The 27,778-nt window shown below is 43.4% G+C and overlaps 1 protein-coding gene across 2 annotated transcripts in view; it reads left to right on the forward strand.

Annotated features, from left to right (window-relative positions):
- The window catches only part of MLXIP (MLX interacting protein), a 966,103-nt gene that overhangs the window by 841,927 nt on the left and 96,398 nt on the right, over nucleotides 1–27,778 (forward strand). For both annotated transcript variants that reach the window (XM_069214925.1, XM_069214926.1), the window contains 3 exons: nucleotides 13,351–13,475; nucleotides 13,844–13,945; nucleotides 15,400–15,527. In XM_069214925.1, coding sequence (XP_069071026.1) covers nucleotides 13,351–13,475; nucleotides 13,844–13,945; nucleotides 15,400–15,527 — 355 coding nt within the window. The remainder of the gene's footprint in view (nucleotides 1–13,350; nucleotides 13,476–13,843; nucleotides 13,946–15,399; nucleotides 15,528–27,778) is intronic.

Here is a 27,778-nt window from a genome sequence, read left to right on the forward strand (position 1 = left end):
GAGAGTAGATATGATTTGGAAATCAGGACTATGATGTAAAGATTTCTAAATAGAGGTTATCCTCTCAAAATTCTAGTGGATGCACAGAACAGAGTTAAAAACAAAAGTAGAGATGAGTTACTCTTTAACAATACATCAATCAATAGTGATCCAAAACAATCATCTCCCAGAATATTTTTGCAATATAACCAACAACATGATTCATTGAAAACCATACTTCAGAAAAACTGGCACATTTTACAGAATTATCCCATCATTAGGGACAGCATTGGCCCTCATCTGTCCATAGCTTTTCGGAAGGCTCGCTCATTAGGGGATCATCTAACTAGAAGCTTTTTTTCTACGAAAGCCAGTACATCTTGGTTGAGCCAAAAAAGTTTGGGATTTTGAAAATGTGGCCACTGTAAGGCTTGCAGGTATGCACAAAACATGCAAAAATATCAAACCTTTGATGGTCGCTATTGTGATATTAAAGATCGCATCTCTTGCGATACGGAATTTGTGATTTATGTTATCGAATGTGGCTGTCACAAAAAATATATTGGCAGTACCATCCACAAGTTAAAAGTTAGATTTTTGCAACACTTTAGAGCCATTAAAAATCAAGATAGAACATATCCCCTGGCCAAACACTTTTGGGATATACATAAAGGTGATTCTAGTACATTATCATTCTATGGCATTAAATCCATCAAAAATAATCCCAGAGCCGGTGATAGAACATTGTAACTTAGACAAATGGAATCGAAGATGATTTTATTATTAGGTTCTGAATCTCCTTGGGGACGTAATCTTGATGCCGAATTACATGTCCATCTAAAATGAAATAATGATTGTTTACTGCATTGATGGAGAGACCTGGAGTGTTTCATTTATATTCAACTATGGTCATAACATCATCATTTTCATTGTTACAAGTGCCATACATAAGGTGTGTCTTTTTTGTTATAAATGATTTTGCAGATAATCAGGAGAACAAACTTGTCTTGAATTGATGTTTGGTGAATTTTTTCACACAAAATTATTTCTACAATTTTGTGAGATTTTTCTTCCCGTATAATTTAATATTTACAGAAGAGTCAAAATAGATATTTGATTTTTGTATTATATAAAAAATGTTTTTAGCACTGTTTTGCACCAGTTATATACACTTTATTTAATATAGAAATAATTTTATATTTTTAGCACTATGCACTTTAGTCCATGATCGGCCTCTTTTCCAATTTAATTTTAAATACATGCATAAATCAGGAAACCTAATATATAGCTCTAAAAAGGTAAATATTTAATTCACAACAAAAAAATATGTATTGCCTTCTGGATATTTATTTATAACATCTAGATATAATGAGACACAATTTTGAACCAATGTTTTTATGGGTCAAACTTAAATGGACATCATGTAGGTAGATAGTGAAGTGGCAATATATTTGATTATAATAATGAATATGATTTTAGATATTGTAAATTATAATTATATTAGACATTCATTTGCATTGAACCATAGGATAATAATTATTTTATTGACTGGCTTGTATGCAATGACTAATTTTTTATAGAAAATAATTATTTATAATGTTTTTTTTAACATTATATAATATTTACAATATTTATGATAATCTTATTTGAAATATTTACAGTCATCCATAGCTAGAAACCCACATTGAAAAATATGTCCTACAAATATTTGATAAATTATAGTGATGGTGGTTGATCAAAAAATCGACAACATTGGTCCAAGTCACGTATCAACACATAACTTCATGTTTACAACATTTATTTAATGAATTTTATTATATTTAATTAATGTTATGTAATATGCATTCATGATAATTATGTGCTATGTATGATATATTGGTGTTCAAATTGTTGGAAGCAACTCTTATAATGATAGCAAAGCCAAAACCTTAGGTTTGTGCATGTGTTAAGATGGCTGCTATAGTAGATCTATGGAAATAAAGGATGGAGTTTAACCTGTATATATACGGTGCCGGCTTGTTGGCCGGATTTGTCCAGTTGAAGGCGTTCTGCTGAAACGCGTTGACTTTTCTCTCCAGGACTTTGTAAACCTTTACAACCAATAAAATTTGATGAATTCAACACGGCTTTGTTGAATACGACTTTGTTCCGATGGTCTGGATCGAATTCACAGGATCGCTGAAGCTGTTAGATGGTCATTGTTCCATCTATTGAGGATTATATATATATATGATATATATATATATATATATATATCTATATATATCTATATATATATACAGGGAGTGCAGAATTATTAGGCAAGTTGTATTTTTGAGGATTAATTTTATTATTGAACAACAACCATGTTCTCAATGAACCCAAAAAACTCATTAATATCAAAGCTGAATATTTTTGGAAGTAGTTTTTAGTTTGTTTTTAGTTTTAGCTATGTTAGGGGGATATCTGTGTGTGCAGGTGACTATTACTGTGCATAATTATTAGGCAACTTAACAAAAAAAAATATATACCCATTTCAATTATTTATTATTACCAGTGAAACCAATATAACATCTCAACATTCACAAATATACATTTCTGACATTCAAAAACAAAACAAAAACAAATCAGTGACCAATATAGCCACCTTTCTTTGCAAGGACACTCAAAAGCCTGCCATCCATGGATTCTGTCAGTGTTTTGATCTGTTCACCATCAACATTGCGTGCAGCAGCAACCACAGCCTCCCAGACACTGTTCAGAGAGGTGTACTGTTTTCCCTCCTTGTAAATCTCACATTTGATGATGGACCACAGGTTCTCAATGGGGTTCAGATCAGGTGAACAAGGAAGCCATGTCATTAGATTTCCTTCTTTTGTACCCTTTCTTGCCAGCCACGCTGTGGAGTACTTGGACGCGTGTGATGGAGCATTGTCCTGCATGAAAATCATGTTTTTCTTGAAGGATGCAGACTTCTTCCTGTACCACTGCTTGAAGAAGGTGTCTTCCAGGAACTGGCAGTAGGACTGGGAGTTGAGCTTGACTCCATCCTCAACCCGAAAAGGCCCCACAAGCTCATCTTTGATGATACCAGCCCAAACCAGTACTCCACCTCCACCTTGCTGGCGTCTGAGTCGGACTGGAGCTCTCTGCCCTTTACCAATCCAGCCACGGGCCCATCCATCTGGCCCATCAAGACTCACTCTCATTTCATCAGTCCATAAAACCTTAGAAAAATCAGTCTTGAGATATTTCTTGGCCCAGTCTTGACGTTTCAGCTTGTGTGTCTTGTTCAGTGGTGGTCGTCTTTCAGCCTTTCTTACCTTGGCCATGTCTCTGAGTATTGCACACCTTGTGCTTTTGGGCACTCCAGTGATGTTGCAGCTCTGAAATATGGCCAAACTGGTGGCAAGTGGCATCGTGGCAGCTGCACGCTTGACTTTTCTCAGTTCATGGGCAGTTATTTTGCGCCTTGGTTTTTCCACACGCTTCTTGCGACCCTGTTGACTATTTTGAATGAAACGCTTGATTGTTCGATGATCACGCTTCAGAAGCTTTTCAATTTTAAGAGTGCTGCATCCCTCTGCATGATATCTCACTATTTTTGACTTTTCTGAGCCTGTCAAGTCCTTCTTTTGACCCATTTTGCCAAAGGAAAGGAAGTTGCCTAATAATTATGCACACCTGATATAGGGTGTTGATGTCATTAGACCACACCCCTTCTCATTACAGAGATGCACATCACCTAATATGCTTAATTGGTAGTAGGCTTTCGAGCCTATACAGCTTGGAGTAAGACAACATGCATAAAGAGGATGATGTGGTCAAAATACTCATTTGCCTAATAATTCTGCACTCCCTGTATATATACTTTGTTCTCGAGTGCAGTACAAGTTTCTGCAATTGCTGCAAGAATTGTGTCTTATTTTTCATGGCCTTCAAGAAGTGCTGCTAACAGTGTTTCAGGAGCGGTGAAATAAAATGAAAATAAGAAATAAAAATCAATTTCCCAAATCAAAGCCAGCGTGAAAGATGTGTTATTTTGCCGCTCAAAAACCTGTCTGCAAAAGTTAGTAGATTGGGGTTTGCGCTGAAATCCATGGATGGTTGCATGGAAACTCCTATATGCCTCCTCCCATGGTATGCTACCTTTGCGCAAAATAGTGTTATTGCTACTTTACTTTTTCCAGTGCAAAAAACGTTTTGTACGGGAAAGTAATTCCCAACTCAAATGTTTGCACTGGTCTGTGTCACTTTTGTGATGTCAACCAGGTGCAGGTTGTTAGTAAGTCTGCCCCTACTTGTTTACAATAAAACATGTGCATTAAACATTTACTTTTCATATTACACAATTAGACTACCTACCAAGTGAAAAACTTTTTTTTAACAAGTTTCTATTAGGACTCACTCCAGAACGCAGCTAATAAAACCCTTACATTACTTCTCAAAAAAAATAAACTGTGTCGCCATTAAGCCTAAAATTAAAGTCATCAAATGACTGTCAAGCTGCATTTTGATTTGCTGAATAACTAACTGCACTCAATTACATTTATTTAACGTAGCAGACACCCTGGTGAGAAGGTTTGTTTCTTCTTTACTGCCTGCCTGTCCCTTTGCTTCACAGAACAGGAGTCCGCTCTCCTCACTTCGTTTTAGTCAGAGGCACCTGAAGGTCGTATCCATCCTGGAATGTTTATTTTTATTTTTGAAGTTTAGAAACGGTTATTATAAAAATTAAAAATGATTGGGAATTTTGTTCACAGTATTTCCTGCCCACATCAACCAGCGAGGACATTCAAAAACCATTACCTCTTAGAGGAGGCTTTGTTTGTTCTTCATTGCTTCTCATCACGTATGTTCGTGCACACTCTCTGCCTAGCCTATTTACAAGATGGCCCGTAAAAGGAATGTCTCTGATTGGGAACTGTCCAGAGCATAATTCCTGTCTGGAAATCTCTGCTGTACAGTTACAAAAGGTCCGGGGTTTCTGCATCCAGATTTGCGGGATCAACAAACCCAATTTTACCAACAGAAAATCCGTCACATAAAATAATTATGGGAGAAGCATGCATTGTAGCCATGACCCTTTCCGTGACCCCTTCTCAAACCTCAGACAAGGCACAGGGCCAGCCAACGTTCTCCACTTCCTCCCTTCACCATCTCTCTCCTCCCAGCCTTAAAACAGGTCTCTGCACACTTTTACCAGAGCCCCTGTACACTGCTAAAAGCAGGTGGTAAATGTGTTCATTAAACCCCTTTTAAAAAGGGGACACCATGTAGATTTTTGTCAGGTAATTCTCCGTTATGCAGCTTAAAGTTGTAATTGCATGGTACAGGTAGGTTGTTAGTGGTAATTACTGATGCAAAGCGTGCTACCCCTAGAAGCTGGCAGCTTGTAATCGGGGCTATGGTGAGCTACTTAAAGTTCCTGGGGATAGATTGACAGATGAAAGGCTCAGTTATCACGGCCCACCACATCTACAAATACATCTACAAATACACAGGAGTGGTAATTCATCACACTATACCTTCATCAAAAGACAGACAATTCAATATTTCCTCATATGTTGCATATATAGGTTTTCAATATATTTATTTGCACCCGAAGGCACTAAACACAGGACAGGTGGAAATGTTTGAAGAAATCAACCAGACGTTATAGGCTGTTGCTCTAGTCACTTAAGGAATAGTTCAGGTGTCTGACCTGTGGGCAGACTGACGGCTCAGCTATGTGAAGCCCGAGCATTTAATTTGTGTCTAACAAGAGGCATGCATACCTTTTCGCTCCTAAAGTAAACACATGTATGATAAGTTTCCCAGAGTACATTGTAAGTCAGTTGTAGAATTTACTTTAACGTATGCCTTGTGTACTCCCCATGTGTAGGCTTGGCATCGCTGCGTGCTGCATCTCCAAACTAGTGAGGTTTGGCTGCAAAATGCTTGTGAAACATTATGTTGCTGTCGTACTAAGCCTATGACATTTTGTATAGTATATTGGCAATGCAAAAGCATGGCACAATGAAAACAGTACTTAGTGCATTACTCGTTTCTGTGCTACACTGAAAATCAAGTAACGTGTTGTGTGCCTTAATGTCTCTCTTGTGGGCCATTCGAGGGTGTCTAGTTCTCTACCAAGGTCAGGCTAAATACTATAATTAGTATAGACATTTAGGGACAACAATTATAGAGAACATGGTCATTCTTTTCTAACTAAATTTGGAGAAATGTGTAACAAATACTGCATTTTATAATGCATATTGTCCCTGCTAAATTTAAAACTATCATTTATAATTTAGTAGATTTCACACTTTATGTGCTGGAGCTCAAAAACACAATTGAAAGCATGATGGTTGTAGTAATAACATGCTATAAAGTGGAACTAGTTCTGTTTCTGTTGGAGTGGCATCATTATAGGATATTGCACTTCGGCCATGCTTTCTGTGTGTTCTGGAGCTTGAAGGAATACGTGTCCTTTGTGTGCTAGAGCAACATTCATGACAAAGTTATGTCACAGTAACTACATTTTTGTCAGTTATTTAGGCTTTGTAGCTTCCATGGAATTTAGCTCAGTCCTCTCTTAGAAGAAACGCTTGATGTGTGGTGCTAGATCAACTATTATGTTTTGGTTTACGAAAGCACAGATTCCTGACAGAGTAATTAACAAGTGGTAATATTGCCAAATGAAGGACACCCACCCACTCACTCAGTCTCAGGAGGAATGGACGAGGCATTAGGAATCAGACCCGAGACTTTGCAGTCACACATCCCGGAATTAGGTGTGCTAATGCACCAGGCTCAATGTTCTGAGACCCATACATGTGTGTGCCCTCAAACAAGCATATGTTGCACTGTCCCAATGAGCATACAGGATACATATCTTTGATCAACAGTAAGATAGATGCATCTTTCTGAAGGATGAAATTGAAAATATTTCAAGTGCTCATCATCTCGCAAAAATAGTTTTTCGGAGTATTGACAGAAAAGGGTTGTTATCTTGAAATAACTTTGTAAAAACTGGTTCTGAAGTGCTTTGGATTTAAATCGTTTGAAGCTGCTTTTTGTTTGTCTCACTCATTACACTTTTTAAAAATCCCTGTCAGTAGCCAGTAAACATTGTCAAATCCGCTAAAACATGTTTGTTGAAGAATTTGGGTTGAACAAAATATTTAAAAAGCTCATTGTATCTCTGTTGTCTTCTATTAGCTCTAAGGATAGCTCCGTCCTGCTGTTTAAAGTATTAGCCCCGCCTCTATTGGTTGACTTGTAAAACTAACCCAACCCCACCCACGCAAAGTTCATGATGAGCTGCGCCCGTAGATGGAAACTGAGGGGGAAGAGAGTGGGTCCAAAGTCTCTGTCTTGTGACCATGTGTTGCTGGACCTTGCCAGCTGTCACTCTCATTCTGCAGCTTTTTTCCCTTCAATATTCTTTGATCCCCGGCTCAGCTCTGTGGTGCTGCTCCTTAAAGTCAGCATTCCAAGAGGCTTGCTTGCTAGTTTACTGCATCGACCTTGGAGAAAAGGAGTCCCATCTGATCCAATTATGTAATGGTCAGCTCTACCTCACAGTCTCTTCTGCCCCTTTGCCGGCTCACCTCTCAGCTTCAGACAATACAGGGAGTGCAGAATTATTAGGCAAGTTGTATTTTTGAGGATTAATTTTATTATTGGACAACAACCATGTTCTCAATGAACCCAAAAAACTCATTAATATCAAAGCTGAATATTTTTGGAAGTAGTTTTTAGTTTGTTATTAGTTTTAGCTATGTTAGGGGGATATCTGTGTGTGCAGGTGACTATTACTGTGCATAATTATTAGGCAACTTAACAAAAAACAAATATATACCCATTTCAATTATTTATTATTACCAGTGAAACCAACATAACATCTCAACATTCACAAATATACATTTCTGACATTCAAAAACAAAACAAAAACAAATCAGTGACCAATATAGCCACCTTTCTTTGCAAGGACACTCAAAAGCCTGCCATCCATGGATTCTGTCAGTGTTTTGATCTGTTCACCATCAACATTGCGTGCAGCAGCAACCACAGCCTCCCAGACACTGTTCAGAGAGGTGTACTGTTTTCCCTCCTTGTAAATCTCACATTTGATGATGGACCACAGGTTCTCAATGGGGTTCAGATCAGGTGAACAAGGAGGCCATGTCATTAGATCTCCTTCTTTTATACCCTTTCTTGCCAGCCACGCTGTGGAGTACTTGGACACGTGTGATGGAGCATTGTCCTGCATGAAAATCATGTTTTTCTTGAAGGATGCAGACTTCTTCCTGTACCACTGCTTGAAGAAGGTGTCTTCCAGGAACTGGCAGTAGGACTGGGAGTTGAGCTTGACCCCATCCTCAACCCGAAAAGGCCCCACAAGCTCATCTTTGATGATACCAGCCCAAACCAGTACTCCACCTCCACCTTGCTGGCGTCTGAGTCGGACTGGAGCTCTCTGCCCTTTACCAATCCAGCCACGGGCCCATCCATCTGGCCCATCAAGACTCACTCTCATTTCATCAGTCCATAAAACCTTAGAAAAATCAGTCTTGAGATATTTCTTGGCCCAGTCTTGACGTTTCAGCTTGTGTGTCTTGTTCAGTGGTGGTCGTCTTTCAGCCTTTCTTACCTTGGCCATGTCTCTGAGTATTGCACACCTTGTGCTTTTGGGCACTCCAGTGATGTTGCAGCTCTGAAATATGGCCAAACTGGTGGCAAGTGGCATCGTGGCAGCTGCACGCTTGACTTTTCTCAGTTCATGGGCAGTTATTTTGCGCCTTGGTTTTTCCACACGCTTCTTGCGACCCTGTTGACTATTTTGAATGAAACGCTTGATTGTTCGATGATCACGCTTCAGAAGCTTTGCAATTTTAAGAGTGCTGCATCCCTCTGCAAGATATCTCACTATTTTTGACTTTTCTGAGCCTGTCAAGTCCTTCTTTTGACCCATTTTGCCAAAGGAAAGGAAGTTGCCTAATAATTATGCCCACCTGATATAGGGTGTTGATGTCATTAGACCACACCCCTTCTCATTACAGAGATGCACATCACCTAATATGCTTAATTGGTAGTAGGCTTTCGAGCCTATACAGCTTGGAGTAAGACAACATGCATAAAGAGGATGATGTGGTCAAAATACTCATTTGCCTAATAATTCTGCACTCCCTGTAGAAGTGGCTCCCTCATTCAACTCTTCTGTGGCATCCAACAACCGGACCTCCAGCTTCCCTATTTTATTACCCACATTGATTTTATTTGCTTTAGTTTTATGGCCTGTTCTGGGAATGACTGTGGTGGATTAAGCAGGCTTTGTATTGGAGCGCTATTAGAACATGGTGGCCATGTTGGGCTGTTAGACCACACCTCATATACAGTACATATTTATTCATTACTTTACAATAACACAGATAGAAAAATAATATGCAGATTTACAAACCTAAAAACCATCTGTGAGTCGATCCCCACTACGTTTTTAAAACCAGAATGCTCTGGAAATGTCCTACTCTGGCTGGATTCCGGCATTTTCCTCACATTTCCGTGAAGGTAAAATCTGCACTCTGCAGGGATCTAAGCAAAGGCATAGCCCGATGCCATAGAGGACTTCCTTCACTAATCTTTTAGAATATCATCCCTGGTTTCTAGTAGGCTTGCTGATTGATGGGAACACCCCAACCCCATATGTGTCAATCGTGGGGTGGGTGCATGGCCTGATGCTTGGGAGTGTTGTCCAACTTCAATTTTTTTTTTTTTTTTTTTTAACTGTTCCCCTAATCGCCACACCCCTTCCCCGAGTAGGCAGTTGTACTGTTATTATTTTTTGTAATTTTTTTTTTACATGAGGTGGAAAACTCGCCCTGCTTGGGAGGGGGACTGCTCCCCCTCCCTGATATCTAGTGGGTGGATCCCTGCTTGGGGCTCGCTTTTGTGTTCCGATCCCCAAGCACAGATTTTTCAGGAGAAGTACCATTGGAAAGCGGCTATTGTTGATTTTCTAGCTGTAAGAAATGCCTTCCTTGGCATGGCTACCCCTTGACGTTTTGCCTTTTATTGATACTAGTTATGATTGAAAGTGTGTTGGTTCCCTGCTAACCAGGCCCCAGCACCAGTGTTCTTTCCCTAAACTATACCTTTGTTCCCACAATTGGCACAGCCCTGGCACACAGATTAGCCCCTTGTAAATTGTACCCCTGGTACCAAGGGCCCTGTTGCCAGGGAAGGTCTCTAAGGGCTGCAGCATGTCTTGTCTTATGCCACCCTGGGGACCCCTCACTCAGCACATGCACACTGCCTCACAGCTTGTGTCTGCTGGTGGGGAGAAAATGACTAAGTCGACATGGCACTTCCCTCAGAGTGCCATGCCCACCTCTCACTGCCTGTGGCATAGGTAAGTCACCCCTCTAGCAGGCCTTACAGCCCTAAGGCGGGGTGCACTATACCACAGGTGAGGGCATATGTGCATGAGCACTATGCCCCTTCAGTGTCTAAGCAGAACCATAGACATTGTAAGTGCAGGGTAGCCATAAAGAGTATATGGTCTGGGAGTCTGTCAGTTACGAACTCCACAGTTCCGTAATGGCTACACTGAACTCTGGGAAGTTTGGTATCAAACTTCTCAGCACAATAAGTGCATACTAATGCCAGTGTGGGATTTATCGTAAAATACACCCAGAGGGTATCTTAGAGATTCCCCCTGAATACCAGTCCGACTCCCAGTGCTAGGCTGACCAGTTTCTGCCAGCCTGCCACAACCAGAGGAGTTTCTGGCCACATGGTGTGAGTGCCTTTGTCACTCTGTGGCCAGGAACAAAGCTTGTACTGGGTGGAGGTGCTTCTCACCTCCCCCTGCAGGAACTGTAATACCTGGCGGTGAGCCTCAGACTCATGCCTTTTGTTACAGCACCCCAGGGCATCCCAGTTAGTGGAGATGCCCGCCCCTCCGGCCACTGCCCCCACTTTTGACAGCAGGGCTGGAGGAGATAATGAGGAAAACAAGGAGGAGCCACCCAGCAGTCAGGACAGCCCCTAAGGTGCCCTGAGCTGAGGTGACTCCTGCCTTTAGAAATCTTCCATCTTGAGATTGAAGGATTCCCCCAATAGGAATAGGGATGTGCCCCCCTCCCCTCAGAGAAGAGGCACAGAGATGGTGTAGCCACCCTCCAGGACAGTAGCCATTGGCTACTGCCCTTCAGACCTAAACACACCCCTAAATTTTGTATTTAGGGGCGACCCTGAACCCAGGAAATCAGATTCTTGCAACCTGAAGAAAGAACGACTGCTGACCTGAAAGCCCCGCAGAGACCACAGACTCAAAGAACCTGCACTGCGACACACCTGACACGGACCAGCGAACTGCCCTGAACTGCCCTGAACCCGAAGGACCAAAAAACTCCTGAGAACAGCAGCACTGTTCACCAATTGCAACATTTTTACAACTTTCAAACAACTTTGAAAGAACTCTCCCTTCCACCAGAAGCGTGAGACTTCTCACTCTGCACCCAACGCTCTTGTCTCGAGCTCCACAGAACAAACACTGCAGAGAGGACTCCCAGGTGACTGCGACGACGTGAGTAACCTGAGTCATCCTCCCTGCACCCACACAGCGACACCTGCAGAGAGGATCCAGAGGCACCCCCTGACCGTGACTGCCTGGTAACAAGAAACCCGATGCCTAGACCAAGCACTGCACCTGCAGCCCCCAGGACCTAGAGAAACCACCCACCAGTGCAGGAGTAACCAGCAGGCGGCTCTCTTCCTAGCCCAGTTGGTGGCGGGCCCGAGAAGCCCCCCTCTGCCCTGCCTGCAGCGCCTAAGTGACCCCCGGGTCCCTCCATTGCTTTCAATAGCAAACCTGACGCCTACTTTGCACACTGCGCTCGGCCGCCCCTGTGCCGCTGAGGGTGTGTTTTGTGTGCCTGTTTGTGTCCCCCCAGTGCTCCACAAAAACCCCCTGATCTGCTCCCTAAGGACACAGGTACTTACCTACCAGCAGACTGGAACCGGAGCACCCCTATTCTCCATAGGCGCCTATGTGTTTTGGGCCCTCCTTTGACCTCTGCACCTGACCGGCCCTGTGTTGCTGGTGTGGTGACTTTTGGGTTGCCCTGAACCCCCAACAGTGGGCTTTCTATGCCCAGGAGACTGACTGTGTAAGTGCTTTACTTACCTGAGAAACTTAACAAAACTTACCTCCCCCAGGAACTGTTGTTTTTGCACTGTGTCCACTTTTAAAATAGCTTATTTCCATTTTAACCTAAACTGTGTGTACTACTGTTTTAAATCAAAGTTCCCTACTTACCTGTGTGAAGTACCTTGCATTTTATGTACTTACCTCAAATCTTGAATCTTGTGGTTCTCAAATAAAGAAAATATATTTTTCTATATAAAAACTATTGGCCTGGAGTTAAGTCTTTGAGTGTGTGTTCCTCATTTATTGCCTGTGTGTGTACAACAAATGCATAACACTACCCTCTGATAAGCCTACTGCTCGACCACACTACCACAAAATAGAACACTAGAATTATCTAATTTTGCCACTATCAACCTCTAAGGGGAACCCTTGGACTCTGTGCACACTATCTCTCACTTTGAGATAGTATATACAGAGCCAACTTCCTACACTAGCGTACCTGTTTTGCTTGGATTGATGTTTAAGGAGCTGAGAAATGCTGATTAAAGTCAATCCAGTCAGTGCGTCCCTAATGGCACCATTCGGTTTCACCTTCTTTCAGTGTAATGTAAGGGCATTGCACCCCACACAGATCAAATAATTACCGCAGGAAATGAAGTAAGCTCTTCCCTCTAGTCCCAATATTAAGAAAATATTACTGGTGGTCGTTCCAGAAGGATTTTTTTTAAGCCGCGTGGTGGACGAAAACATTTATGTGTACTGTACTTCAAAGTAGAGCAGAGGACGTGAAGGGTCCGTCCACCACACCATTGTCTATTATGGCATAACAGTATTTTTGTGTACTGATTTTGGGGCTCAGGGTAGATACAATTGTGTCACCTGTAGATATGAGATTCTTTGACAGAACTGTCTTGCCTCCTGCCCCCCAGCTCCTCAAATGCATAACTCGTTGGCAGAGATGAGACACATACCAGTTTTTTCCTCTGAAAAGGTCACAGGTTTCTTGTGGGGGCTCGTGAACTAATGTAACCATCACCTCCCCTGCAGCACCACCTCTCGCGCACCCTGCTTGCCCCATCCCCCCACCCCAGCTATCATGGAGGTAACACAACAGGTCAGTAGATTTTATTTCAGGTTGAGAGGGTTGCCAGGCATCTGTAAACCAACCATATTCATTTGAGCTATTGTGCAGTTTTATTGTAGGCAGTTCCATTTTCACAGTTACTTACTTATATGATCTACGTTTCTTTTGCAAGACCAAGATCGACAGCATTTGGTAAAGAGTTCACAATGTATAGATGATCAAGGTCCTGGTACCCAGTATTCTAAAACTGACAGCTCCGGGAAAACAGCGAATGAGCCTCAAAATGTGGCATTTAAGGTATGTGAGGAGGTTCCCTTTCTTTAAACACACAGCTTTCATTCTGCCATGACATATGAGCAAAGTAATTTATTCATGATAACGTTCTAACAGACATTAAATGTTTTTGAAGCTTTGAGAAAGAGACATTTTGTTAAAAATACCTGTATTAGCGGCAAGGACTCAAATGGAGAAACCTAATTTTACTTCTCATTTGTAAACAAAGTTCTTCAGATAACGGAGCTGCTTGCCCACTCTAATCCTTTGCAAGAAGTCTCCACTGATAGTTCAAATTCTATTTTAGTAGAAATAGCAAACACAAGGTAGCATTTATATGTAAACTGCCACGTGACAAGCCTCATAAAATGACATTTATTTTTCTCTTTTAGAATCGAAGAATGAAGCATATTTCAGCAGAACAGAAAAGGAGGTTCAATATCAGAATGGGCTTTAGCACTTTACACAATTTTGTATCTCCTAGTACAAAACCAGTGAGTATCTCCTCAGTTAAATCGCTAACTAGCCAAATCACTGCCAAAGCTGGAAGGTTCCGGGATTAGCTTTGCTGCTGCTTGTGGCTATCCTAAATAGCCACTGTGAATGCGCAGGTATCCGCTGTGGCCGACTCGCATTGACATTGGCATTTTGTTAAAATAAAATGAAATGAATGAAAAGATGGCTGCTGCGGGTGCACACACATCCCTGGTGGCCCTCTCTGAATGCATTTTGTTATATTTTATCAAAATGCCCTTCCATAATGGTCACTGTGGATGCATGCACATCCATGGTAGCCATCTTGAAACAGAATTTTATTAAATATTACAAAATAGATGAAGAGATGGCCACCATGAGTACTCGCATCAGCCAGCTTTGAACTTATTTGAACAAATCCTATTCATTAATGACTGTTTGCACGTCAGTGGTGGCCATCTTTGAATGGGATTTGTCAAAGTGAAACAAGCTCAGTTGGAGATGTCTGCCTTGCACCTGGTAAATCTTTGACTGGTCACAGAACCTTTTAAAGATGTCCGATTGTGTAGCCGGTTGCAAAAACTGTTTAAAAAAGAAAACACCAAGAGGGTGCTGGGTGGTAGTAGTGGAATGGTGGGGGAAGAGAGATGGATCAGAAGACGGGGAGCAGGCAGAGAAAGGTGCAGCAAATAGTACCTCCAGTGTACTTCAAAGCAAATACGGACGTGAATAGTGGAAGGATACCTCATCTAATCATATGACTATGAGACTTAAATGCATATGCACAGGACAAGCTTAAGAATAGGGAAGAAAACCTTAGAATCAGAGGTAGGGAAGTGGGATAGACAACAAAACCATACAATCATGAGCCAAGAGCCTGACCAAAAACCTGATCTAAGTAAATTTTATATATTGGAAACCAAAATTCTGGAGATAAGTAAGCCATAAGAACAAAGCTAACAGACAACAGTTCTTGCACAGTATGGTCTAAAGAGCACAAGAAGTTCGCCTAGGATGAAACTACAAAGACATAACATATGCATGATCATCAGTATAATCAAACTGTGTTAAAGAAAGAGAAAGAAAAGAATACCAGGAGAAAATAACAGGGATGGGGGCGACCAGCGACAGGAAACGGAACAATCAATGCCAAAAGGAGGGGGGGGGTGGAAGCGGGAGAAGGTAAGCGGGGAATGCAGGCCTTGCAGAAGTCTGCTGGCAAAAGAGGGCGTCAGCCAACATAATTGGGCAGCATTCCGAGGTGTAGCCGTCTCCCATGGTCCCTGGAGCTCTGTGTGTCATCTCCTCCTTCAGTAAGGATTGATATGGGCAAATATTCAGTGCAACTGCCGCAAACGGGACCCGTCCTGTAGCAGAAGCTATCGGACAGGGTATGTGATGTTTCTCTCTTTAAACATTGTATGGTTCCAGCTAGTAAAATGCTGTTTGTTTGTTTTTTCTCTCATCAATATAGGTCAGTCATGCAATAACACTTCAGAAAACATTTGAATATGTTTCTAAGCTGCAACAGGAGAGAAGCCAGCTGCAGGAGGAAACAAAACGACTGAGGGAAGAAGTTGAAGAACTTAACGTAGCGATTAGGTTTGTCTTTGTTTGAGCATCTGCCAAGCAGGTTCTCTGTAATATGCAATGAAAGTAAGGATGCCCCTAACGAAAACTTTATTATTCATTACTGTAATGGGGCTTGTGAATGTAACTTACCCTTTTTTATTAGTTTTTGTATTCTTATTTCAGCACACACAGTACAGATGTGTGTCTAGAATTGACAAGGCATTGAAAACTAAAATCTATATTTCTAATCCACATACTCTGTACCTTTCCTCTTTCAACAGTTTAATGTGACGGGCCCGTTAAAAAGATGGGCATCTTCATCAGAGAATCCTGATGCCCCTTACTGTTTTAGATCTGGCTGCTACTGTTGGTTTGAATGACATTGACCTTCAGAGGTGATTCAAATTTCTCTGACATCACATCACTTAAAACTGACTTTGCCTTCTTAGAAACAGAAACACACCCCTACCACAACTAATTGCCTGATACTGAAGGCAGACTTAATCTTGCTCAGTGTAAATTTCACGCAGCCGTTGACCACAACTGTAGCATTCGGATGCACCGTAGTCATATTTGTGATTTTTTAGGGATAAGTGGCTACACAAGGTGCCCATTCCTATTCTAAAATTCGATTGAATACTTTTATGGAGTTTATCTTTATTATCTGTTTGGAATTGACGAGGTCTGACAAGATCCTATGGTATACATGGTGTAATTTTGCCGATGCCCTTCCTTTAACTATTCTGTACCACATGTGTTAACTGTGCTGGGATTTTGGTGTCATGCCATCATTTCCAGTGGCCATTGAAGTCCTTTAAATTCCAGTTGTTTTTAGCTTGTTTGTGAAATTAAAATTCACTCCCATGACTGCTTATACGTAGCCAGTTTTTCAGTGCCTGTCTCAGCATAACGTCTAAAGCCAAGCTCTACAGAAAGAAATAGAGGAGTGTGCTAATGGCTCACATAATAGGTAAGCAACAAGCTTATTCCTTGCGCTTATAGGGAGAGAAGTCATATACAGTAGGGTTTTAAACAAAAATCACATGTCTACGACTTTGTGGGAGACCTTTCTGTCACCAGAAAGAGTTCAAATTACAAAGGGGATTACGGTTCTTTTTACCTACAATAATGGCTGTATACTGTGTCATTTTACAGACTGTTAGGCCTGTGGCCTCTTGCAGTGTTTTTGTACCGCATGCTGTTTCTTCAGTGCCTTTTGAGAGATACACCTACAACTATGCTTTTGCCTTCTGAGCTGACGTTCAAGGTCACGGCTTCTCAGTTAAAGTAGTGGATGGTATGGTGCATTTGATGTCAATGTAGTAGGAGTCTGAATGCCAAAATATGGGTTTGGTTCAGTTGTGATCAAAAGTTGAACTCATTTTCTGATATATACATCTAGCAGCAGGTTTCTCACCTTTGAAATCTCTGTATGTCAGCAGGCAGCACTATTAGCCTCTGCTGAAATTCTGTCATGCTTCTAGACATGATGACTCGGAGGCGCATTTAGGTCACCCCTACTTGTTGACATCAGTTCCTCTTATTCCACGCCCTTCAACATAGATCCATAGCTCCACTCCTACCTAATTTCAGTAATTACCAGTCTGTTTTCAAAATCTTTTGGCTGCGTGCAAGCTATGCCACCCCTAACACATCAGAATTGGTAGTACTGGACCTCTCTTAGATGAACATGCTTGTATCATTCCCTGTCGTCGAAGTGGGAATCCCACAATACTATAATAAAGCAATGTTCATTACTATAATAGACTAGCTTTGAACCATAAGTTTTATAGCTTATCTGTGTCCTTTAAAAAAAGGACCAAACCACACACCTTAGCCAATCAGACCACAGCACCCTCTAGAACACTCCCAACAGAGGTAGATTCCCTCAGATTTTCTACTGCATGTCGTGTGATGGGAGTCTCCATGGGATCTGCTAAAATAACTTGTTTCCTCTCAGCTTTTTCAAAGGAATTTGTTTCCAAACATCATAATTTCTTATACTTGGGGATTTTGACTGGACACTAGGGCCCTCATATGAGTCTGGTGGTCCATGGACCGCCAGACTCACGGTGGCGGGCGCACCGCCTGCCATATTATGATCGTGGCGGAGCCGCTACGGTCGAAACGCCGCCACCACCAGGCTGCCGCCACCAGGCAGCCTGGCGGTCTCGGCATTTCAAATCCACCAGGGCAGTACTGCAAGCAGCACTGCCCTGGGGATTATGAGTCCCATTCTGCCAGCCTTTCCATGGCGGTGTGGATGGCGGAATGGGGGACGCGGGCCCCCTGGGGGCCCCTGCACTGCCCGTGCACTTGGCATGGGCAGTGCAGGGGCCCCAGTGCACATCCCTGTCGCGCATGCTGCTGCACCCGCCGCACCACCACCTTGGCGCTGGCTCGATTAGGACCCGGCGTCAATGTAAAGGCCCTGTTTCCCACCGGCCAAGCGGGAAACTCAAAATAGGGCCAGCGGGGACTTGACCGCACTGGCCGTCAAATCGTGGCAATGAGTTTGGCGGGCAGCGGTGCCGCCGGCCGAACTCATAATGACCCCCTATGTCCCAGCTCATCAAGAAAGGACTTTTCAGAGCATGTGACACATGTGGGAAGAAGAGACTCCATTCAAATGTCCCACTTAAAGAATGCATATTTTGCCTCCATCCAGAGCATAAGGTTGAGAGACTGTAAAATGTGTCACACCTTTTCTCAGAATACTCTAAAAGACAGTGAAGGTAGACTTTTGTTGTGGTTACAAAAGCTAAAGACCAAAGAATGCCCCTTTTCTGAAAAAGATAGTGATGACTCTTCACAGGCTTCATCTTCCCTTAAAAGACCTAAATCTAGGGGAAAATTCACCTCAGAAACACCTGCAAAGGTCATTAAAAAATCAAAACATACTACTACTGGGCACAAAAAGAGGCCGGAGGACCTTTCTTCATCCACCAAGAAAGAAAAACTTCCCTGAAAGAAGCACTTCCAAACCGTGCTTCACAGTCTGTGCCATCGATGACAAAACCCAAGAAAAATGTACCCTCATCGACGAAGGCACCGTCGATGACGTGCTCGTCGACAACCGCATCTACAATGATGACGGCTACATCGATCTTTGCAGCAGCAGTCTCCTATGTTAATCTCGTTGTTAGCACTGCCATCAAAGATGATTATCACAACGAGGATACTGAAACGCCAGTCGACAAAGACACCGTTGAAGACCTCCTTCCTTAACTCCCGTCGACGTCACAATACTCGCCGGAGCACTCTCAATTGCCATTGACGCCACGTTCAACTATGATAATGTTGCCGAAGGACTCGTCGATGAAGGATTTGTCGACAATGATACCATTGATGCCCCGGTTGATGATACCGTCGACGATGCTACAGTTGATGTTTCTATTGACGACAACCTTGCCACCGGTAAAGAGAACACAGACGATGGAACAATCAAAGTCAGAAGAAAAACCACCTACAAATATGACATTTCCTCTGTTGTCTTTAATCCCTGTAGAGGAGTAGTCCTCTTCATCTACGATTCTGCCAATTCACACCTCCCCAAGTAAGGTGTTGCCCTTTATACGTATGTAGACTTGCCATCAAAGGACACTAAGCTGGAAGGTTGAAAAATTCGCCAGGAGGGAGAACTGATATTGGTGGAGATGATTGACTGCACCATCGATGTGTCGACTACTGGATTCAGGCAGCTTGCGGGTGCAGAGGTTCTCCGGATACAAGGATGGTCAAAATCCTCTTCCTTCTGCCCAGATATCCAGAGTAAGAATCTGGACGTGCTATTCGATGGTGAATCATTGTTTGGCAAACATGTGAATGATGCCCTACAATCTATCAAGGCTGACATGGATAAAGCGAATTCCCTTGGAACACTCCAGTATAGAAAGCAGCCCTTTCGAGGAGTTAGAGAAAGAGGGGCTTATTCCTTTAGAGGCTGTTACCAACCCTACAGACGTTATCAGTCAGGCCAGGCAAACTACCGCCCCCGATGTGCTCAGCAGTAGCAATATAGGGCACCACCAGCGGCTGCATATAAGCACACCACCAGAGGGAAATTTTCTGCCCACAGCAGAGATATAAGTAGAAAACAGTAACTACATTTCTGATGGATATAACTAACTGTAGATTCCTCCTCTTATGAATTCACCCTTGCACCAGCATCCAATGGAAAATCTTCTTCCCAGCTCTCCACGTCGACGAGAACGTCACAATTGCACAGCTCCACGCGACTCCGTCTGACGTCACCGTGCCAATAAGAGGTCCTCGCAGGCGTGCTGTCGTCAGTTCCCTTTTTTCTGTGCCTTCAACGCTAACCGTTTTCTCCTAGCTCTCGCTTCTGTTGGAGGGTTTCATCTTGTTGCTATCTGACTTTTTAGTTACAGTGTCTCCCCCTAGGAAGTCCGGTTTCAAGCCATGCAGAGAGTGCGGGGTCACATGTCGGTCACTGACCCTCATTACGATTGTCTTTGGTGCCTTAGCCCTGAGCATGACGTCAAGGAGTGTGTGTCTTGCCAGAGCATGAATCCAAAGGCGTTAAAGGAAAGGGAGGCCAAACTCTTTTTGGCCAAGGCGACGAAGGGTCATAGGAGCAATTGTAGATCCTCTTCCCATGCTTCTTTGAAGAAGCATGAGAAACGGCGCCGTCATGACTCTCGGCATCGTTCGGCTCGGAGCCGATCAAGATTGAGGTCTCCATCTCGTCGGCGCCGTGTGACGTGGGAGGTGAGTCCGACAGTGACTCCTCAACCCTAGAACCCTAAGGCTTCTCCTGCGCCCGTCTGTCTTTGAGGTTGTGTCGCCTCTGGACTGTCCTCAATTTTCACCTGCTGCTCAGGTGGGCGTGGACGGCAACCTTTCTCAAGGAAGGCCGTTTTCACTGCCACCTTCGGTGGCCACGGTCAGGCCTGATGCTTCCACTCTAGGGTGGGGAGCTCATTTGGGGGACCTGGATATCAAGTTTCGTTGGTCTCCAGTGGAACAGACTTTCAATATAAATCTGTTAGAACTGTGGGCAATAAGTTTGGCTCTCAAGGCCTTTCTCCCATCCCTTCGCGGTCAGTCAGTTCAGGTCCTGACAGACAACACTACTGCGATGTGGTATATAAACAAGCAGGGAGGAGTAGGGTCGTAACTTCTCTGCAGCGAAGCCCGGCGTCTCTGGTCCTGGCTTCGGGACCATCGGATTTGCTTGATAGCGAATCATCTGGTCGGAGTGCTCAACGTACAGACGGACACTCTGTCGGCATTTTTCGGCCGATCACGAGTGGCGTCTCCATCCGGATCTGGTTCAACACATCTTTCAGATGTGGGTTTCTCCAGTGATAGATCTGTTTTCCACTCGGGAGAACACGCACTGCCCGTCATTCTGCAGCCTCCAGTATCCAGTGCAAGGAGCTTTGGGGGATGCGTTTGAGATCTCTTGGTGCAACCAGTTGTTTTACGCGTTTCCCCCCATACCCTTGATTCCTCGGGTTCTGAGGAAGATTTGTCAAGATCGGGCTCAGGTTATTTTAATAGCCCCGGATTGGCCAAGAAGGGTGTGGTACACTGACCTTCTCCAACTCTCGCTGTGCCCTCCGCTCCGTCTCCCTCTCAGGGCAGACCTCCTCTCGCAGTCGCAGTCGCAGGGGCAGGTTCTACACCCCCACCTCCAGAGCCTGCACCTTCATGCCTGGAGATTGAACGTGGCAACCTGAGTTCCTTTTCTCTCCCACCAGATGTAGTGGATGTTATTATATCGGCCAGGAGACACTCCACTAAGACAGTTCATGCCGGCAGGTGGGCAAAATTAGTGGCTTGGTGTGGAGAAAAGCAAATTGATCCTTTGTAGACCCACCTTTCTGATATTTTATTATTTGCTTTGGACTTGGCAAAGAAGGGTTGTGCAGTGGCTACAGTAAGGGTTGTTTAGCTGCTCTGTCAGCCTTTTTTTGTCTCCCGGATCAGCCCGCATTGTTTAAATCACTTATTGTGGTTAGGTTTCTTAAGGGTTTACTTAAGTTTCCTCCCACTCCTTTTCATGTGCCTCAGTGGGACCTAAATCTTGTTTTAACCTTTTAATGGGGTCACCTTTTGAGCCCATGCACTCTTGCCTGTTACTGTTTTTAGTGCTTAAAACTGTTTTTCTCGTTGCCATAACCTCGGCTAGGCGGGTTAGTGAGCTTCAAGCTCTTTCTGTTAAACCCCCCTTTACCTTGTTTTTCCCAGATAAGGTGGTGTTGAAAACCAGGGCGCTTTCCTGCCAAAAGTTGTCACTCCTTCTCATATAGGGCAGACTATTACTCTTCCATCTTTCTACCCTCCTCCTCACCCCTCGAAGAAGGAAGAAAGGCTTCACTGCTTGGACCCTAAAAGAGCGCTTAGTTTTTACATTAAAAGGATGAAGGACTTTCGCCTGGAAGATCAGCTGTTCGTGGGGTATATTGGACAGAGGAAGGGCAGAGCAGTCCATAAAAGAACAATCTCCAGGTGAGTTATCCTTTGTATCAAGATCTGCTACTCGTTGGCGAAAAAGGTTCCCCCTGAGGGTATCAGAGCCTACTCCACCAGGGCTAAGTCTGCTACTTTGGCCCTGGTAAGGGGGGTTCCGGTGGTGGATATTTGCAAGGCAGCAACTTGGGTGTCCCTCCATACCTTCGCAAAGCATTACTGCTTGGACTCTGAGGTTTGGAGGGCTGGCCATTTTGCACGATCTATGTTGCAGGATTTCTTGTTGTAATCAGACAGGCACCCACCTCCGAGTGCGGTACTTCTTTGGGACTCTATTCATACAAGTAGTTGTATCCATCAGAAGAACAAGTTACTTACCTTCGGTAACACTTTTTCTGGTGGATACAATAGCTACCATTAGATTCCTCACAGTCCCACCCGCCTCCCCGTTGCCTGTCTGATTGCACTAGGATATGTGGTTGTATAGATGTATGTATATATTTATATTTTTCCTGTATATATAAATGATGGTTTTGATTATGTTGCATCATGAAGGGTTTATGTATATATATATTTATTGGGAGTTATTGTGGAGTCGGTTCTCACCTGTTCGCCTCAAAGGCACGTAAAAAATGGGTGAAACTGACATCAGCACGCCGGCAAGGACCTCTTATTGGCACGGTGACGTCAGACGGAGTCACATGGAGCTATGCAATTGTGACGTCCTCGTCGACGTGGAGAGCTGGGAAGAAGATTTTCTGTTGGATGCTGGCACAAGGGTGAATTCATAAGGTGAGGAATCCACAGGTAGCTATTGTATCCACCAGAAAAAGCGTTACCGAAAGTAAGTAACTTGTTCTTTGGTGCCAACTTCCCCACTCTCTCCGACATCCCGGATTGGAGGTCGCATTACACACCATTTCCATTAGTGGTCCACAATAACATCAGACAAGTGGGTTCTAGATGTCATCTCCAGAGAAAACACCCTAGAATTCCTCCAAAAACCTCCAAACACCCCTCCATTAGGACCACCTCCCCCTCACTTAAAACTAACTCCTCAAACAAGTATCCAGCATGATGAAACAAGGAGCGATAGAACTTGCCCCGAAAATTCAGAAGGGACTGGGGTTCTATTCCAGTTTCTTTCTCATCAAGAAACCCTGAGGGGATTGATGTCCTGTTCTCGACCTCTGAAGATCGAACACATTTTTAAAGAAGCAATCTTTTCACATAGTGACCCTTCAAGATATATTACACCTTCTGAACAAGGAAGATCATATGATGTCACTGAATGTCCAAGATGCATACTTCCATGTTCCAGTACATCCAAAACACTGCAAATTCCTCTGTTTCCAGCTAACTGGTACACATTTACAAATCAAGGTCCTTCCTTTCAGTCTAAAAACAGCCCCTAGAATTTTTACCAAGATGCTGGCCTCAGTAGCAGCTCATTTCAGACAACAAGGAATCCAAGTTTTTCCATGCTTGTACAATTGGCTCATAGAAGCTTCAATGCATCAGCAAGCAACAACAGCCACGTCCACCTGCCTCTCGTTGCTCACCAAACTTGGCCTCACTGTCAACCACCATAAATCTCACTTATGACTAACAACAATGTTAACATTCTTGGGGGGTGTTCTAGACACTTTAGAAAACAACGCTTTTGCCTCCAAAGAAAGGTAAAGGAAGATTCGACAACTAGCTCACAGACTATCCACAAGAAAGTCTGCTTTTGTTTGAATCTACAAATCATAGAAGGGAATCTCTTCTTGCATCTCCCTGGTCCTGACTTGCTGATTACATATGTGTCCACTTCTGGAAGAACTGGATAAACAATGTCTCCAGACGCAAGGTTAATTCAAGGACCTCATTAACATATCAATAATGAAAGCAGCCATGTCTTGATGGACACAAACTTCAAATCTGTCCAGAGGGCTCTCGTATCTACAACCTATTCCCAACGTTATCATAGCAGACGCTTCACTAGAAGGTTGGGGTGTCCCCTCTAGAACTTACAAATCGGCGGTAAGTGGAGCCCAGACAAAACAAAACTTCAGCTCAGTCAACTGAAGCTCAGGGCTATCGCCTTAGCACTGAAGTCGTTTCTCCCCAAAGACAATAATCGGTCTTCATACGCATAGACAATACCACCAGTATATTCTTTCTCAACAAGCAAGGAGGAACATGTTCATCGGCACTTTCTTCTCGGGCACAGGAGATTTGGAACTGTGCGCTTTCAACATCAAATATCGCTCAAAGCAGAACATGTACCAGGAGTGTCCAACCTCCATGCAGACTCCGTACCACGAAAGGGAGCTGAATAAACAAGTTCTGGACAAACTCTGTCGCCGGTTCGGCACACAGAGAAACAAGAAATTCCCATTCTTTGCAAGTTGGAATCCCCAAAAGGGAACATGGGGTAATGTGTTTTTTCATGAGATGGTTAGGAATTTATGTCTGTGCTTTTCCCCTGATCCCAATGATCCCAAAGGTACTCAACAAATTGAGGAGAGAACCTTGACAAATTCTCCTCATAGCCACCAAGTGGCTCAGACAGTTCTGGTTCACAGAAATCCTGCTGCTCTTAGAACAGCCCCATGTCCAACTCAAGACGACATCAGAGTTGTTGACCATGAACTAGGGCCAGATCTAGCACCGAGACTTGACATCACTACCCTTATCGGCCTGGATCCTGAGTTCAATGAGTTCTCCACAATAGATATTCTGTCATACTGCATTGAAATTCTTGCCAGCGCAAGAGCAGGCACAACAAAGATAACCTATAAATTTAAGTGGAAATGCTTCTCCGTTGGTGTGTAGACTCTAACTGCCAGAGAAAATCCTACCATATCTGCTAGACCTGGCAAGATCGGGATTGTCTCATTCAGCAATAAAAGTGCACCCAATGGCAATTTCCAAGTTTAGACTCTTTAGTAATGCACCTTCTCTATGGTCTAGTCGAATTATGAAGTAATTTCTCACGGGCCTCTGCAGGGTTTTTCCTCCTGTACGAAAGCCTCCACCATTGTGGTACCTCAATGTAGTACTGGGACTGCTCATGAAACCACCATTTGAGCCAATTCATAAGGGCGATTTGAAGTACCTTACTTGGAAATCTGTACTTCTACTGGCTCTCACATCATGCTTTTACTATCAAAGAAACGTTTCTTCAATTTACATCAGACAGTGTTATACTTTGAAGCAAGCCTAAGTTTATTCTGAAAGGGTTGCCAGACTTCCACCTGAATGAACAAGTGGTTCCACGAACATTTTTACCAGATCCTCAGACAGTTGCAGCAAATAATCTTTGCATTCTCTAGATGTCAAACGATGCCTTGAGTTTTACTTACACAGGACCGGTCAGATCTGGAAAGCAGACCAACTGTTTCTGGCATATGGTGCTATCCGGAAAGGACTTCCACTAACCAAGCAGACTGTGGCCAGATGGATTGCATCAACTATACAGTTTTGCCATTCCTAAGCCGAAAAGCCATTGCAGGGCAAGATCAAAGCCCATTCCAACAGCACTGTTTCCACATCTACAGGTTTTTTTGCTGGAGTACGAATTCAGCATATCCGCCGAGCAGCAATGTGGTCAGCAGGCACACCTTTACAAAGCATCATTGCCTGAACGAGACTCATAAGACTGGTGCAGCTTTAGGACAGGCAGTGTTACGACATCTGTTTCAATAAGGTGAGCCTCTTTTACTTTCCCACCGCCTGCTAAATGTATGTTACAATGATTTGAATGTTCTTCTGATTCAAGAATGTGAACCTATGTAAGATCCAATACTGGAGAAGAAAATTAGTTACCTGTAACTGTAGTTCTCCAGTATTGGTATCCTTCAGAGATTCACATGCAACCCACCCTCCTCACCTTAGAGGCTCCCTTCAGAAATAAGAATTACAAATTTCGCACTTGTGCTCAAAATCTGAGGGAATCTGCCTCTGTTGGAAGTGTTCTAGAGGGTGCTGTGGCCTGATTGGCTAAGGTGTGTGGTTTGGTTCTTTTTTAAAAAGGACATAGGCTGTAAAACCAATGGTTCAAAGCTAGTCTAGCTATTATAGTAGTGCAAATTGCTTTACTATAGTACAGTGGGACTCCCACTTCAATGATAGGGAATGATTCAAGCATGTGAATCTATGGAAGATACCAATACTGGAGAACTACAGTTATAGGTAAGTAAATAATTTTCTACATCACCGAACAAAAAAAAAACAGAATTGGTTCACTTTGAAGTCTCGAGGAAGCTCCCATTCTCAGGTGCCTTCATCAGGAAAGTTGAAGAGGAAACGAGAAAAACTAACAAAGTTCTTTGATGTCAAGATACTTCTTCTCCAGAGAGGCATTTGAAGAAGTTGACTTTGGCTTTGACCTTGACTTTTGACTCTGACTCAGTGCTTATACTCTGGAGCTGATGCTACCTAAATTAACCAGACTATTGTCAACTCTGTAGTGCACCTCAGGGCCCCACTGTTTCCACCAGCGGGTCCTCCCTCGGCACCGACTAGCCCCTGTTGAAAGTCAATTCGGTATTCTTGTGGCACATGGCCATACCCCAGCCGCTCTGTTGAAGGTTCCGCCTGCCACTTCTGTATTGCTGCTGGCCATGGCTGTAGCATGCTGGCACTGGATAAAACTCTAATTTCAGTCTGGAGCTATGTTCACCAAGGGCTCACCTTGTCAGGTTACACATCGATAAAGTGCATTCTCCAGTTGAAGACTTTCCTGTGGTTCCTTTGCCTCTGTGTCAGTACTACCAGAGGCTAGAGGACATTTTGATGTGCTTCAAGGCATTGAATATGTTCCTCCGATGATGACCATGATGGAGAGGTTAATCGTTTATTCCCTCTCTCAATTTCCTTAATGCAGTTTATTGGATTCCTCAGCATTATCTGAACTAAATTTGCCCTCAGGCGCCAGTTTTGCCATAGTAGTTCATAGAGCTGTAAAATTCCTCGACATGCAGCTTCCCAAGAAGAAACAAAAGTCAGTACTCTGACTGAAATCTTGCAGCCTTATCTTTCCACGTCAGAATCTGCGCTAGCCTTTAGCTAGGCCCTTACTGATCTGATTATGTCAGCCTGGTTGAAGCCTTTTTTGGCCCGACTACTGAGTCAACCTATCGCAGGATGACAAAGACCTTCTCCAGGTTATCTGAAAATCCGGGCTCAGCATCCTTCAGGGGAGAGCTTGGTAGTTCAGGCCTCCAGTATCAAGGTTTAATCCAAACTTTTTTGGTACTGCTCCACTACAGTCCCTTGAATGCAGTTTGCCTTCTGGGCTGTTTAACTCACATCGCTATGCACTGGGGGCTGGGTGGAAGAGGTTTAGGGGTCTACTATATGTCTTCTTAGTAGAATTATCCACAAAATAGAGTATGACATGCTATGACAGTAGAATTGTCTAAAACACCATAAAAAGTCAGCTGGTAAGTTCTGGGGTGATCCTTTTTCAGGATGCACGGACCCTCAACCACAAAGGTGTTATGCTGCATTCTTGGGTCGTACTCCATGTTGGGTGGGGGATGCACACTCCTTACTGATCCCTTTTCGGAGATCTCTTATCTGTTCGACATCGCAAGGGCACACTGAACACCCCATTGTTGAAAAAAAAAAAAACTGAATATTTATTATTTATCTAATGTTGAAATCTATGATAAGATCAAAAACGGAGATGTAATTATCCAAGGAGTCACTGTAACATATTGGCAACTCTACTGTCATAGAACGTCGTACTATACTTTGTGAACTGTTAAAGTCACACCCTTTGGAACATGGCAGATGAGGTTTTGCTAGCATTGACCAAAGATTTCCGCAGTGCTTCTGCCCAGACTGCTCAA

Source organism: Pleurodeles waltl, chromosome 11 (genome assembly GCF_031143425.1).
Source record: "Pleurodeles waltl isolate 20211129_DDA chromosome 11, aPleWal1.hap1.20221129, whole genome shotgun sequence".
Classification (NCBI taxonomy): domain Eukaryota; kingdom Metazoa; phylum Chordata; class Amphibia; order Caudata; family Salamandridae; genus Pleurodeles; species Pleurodeles waltl.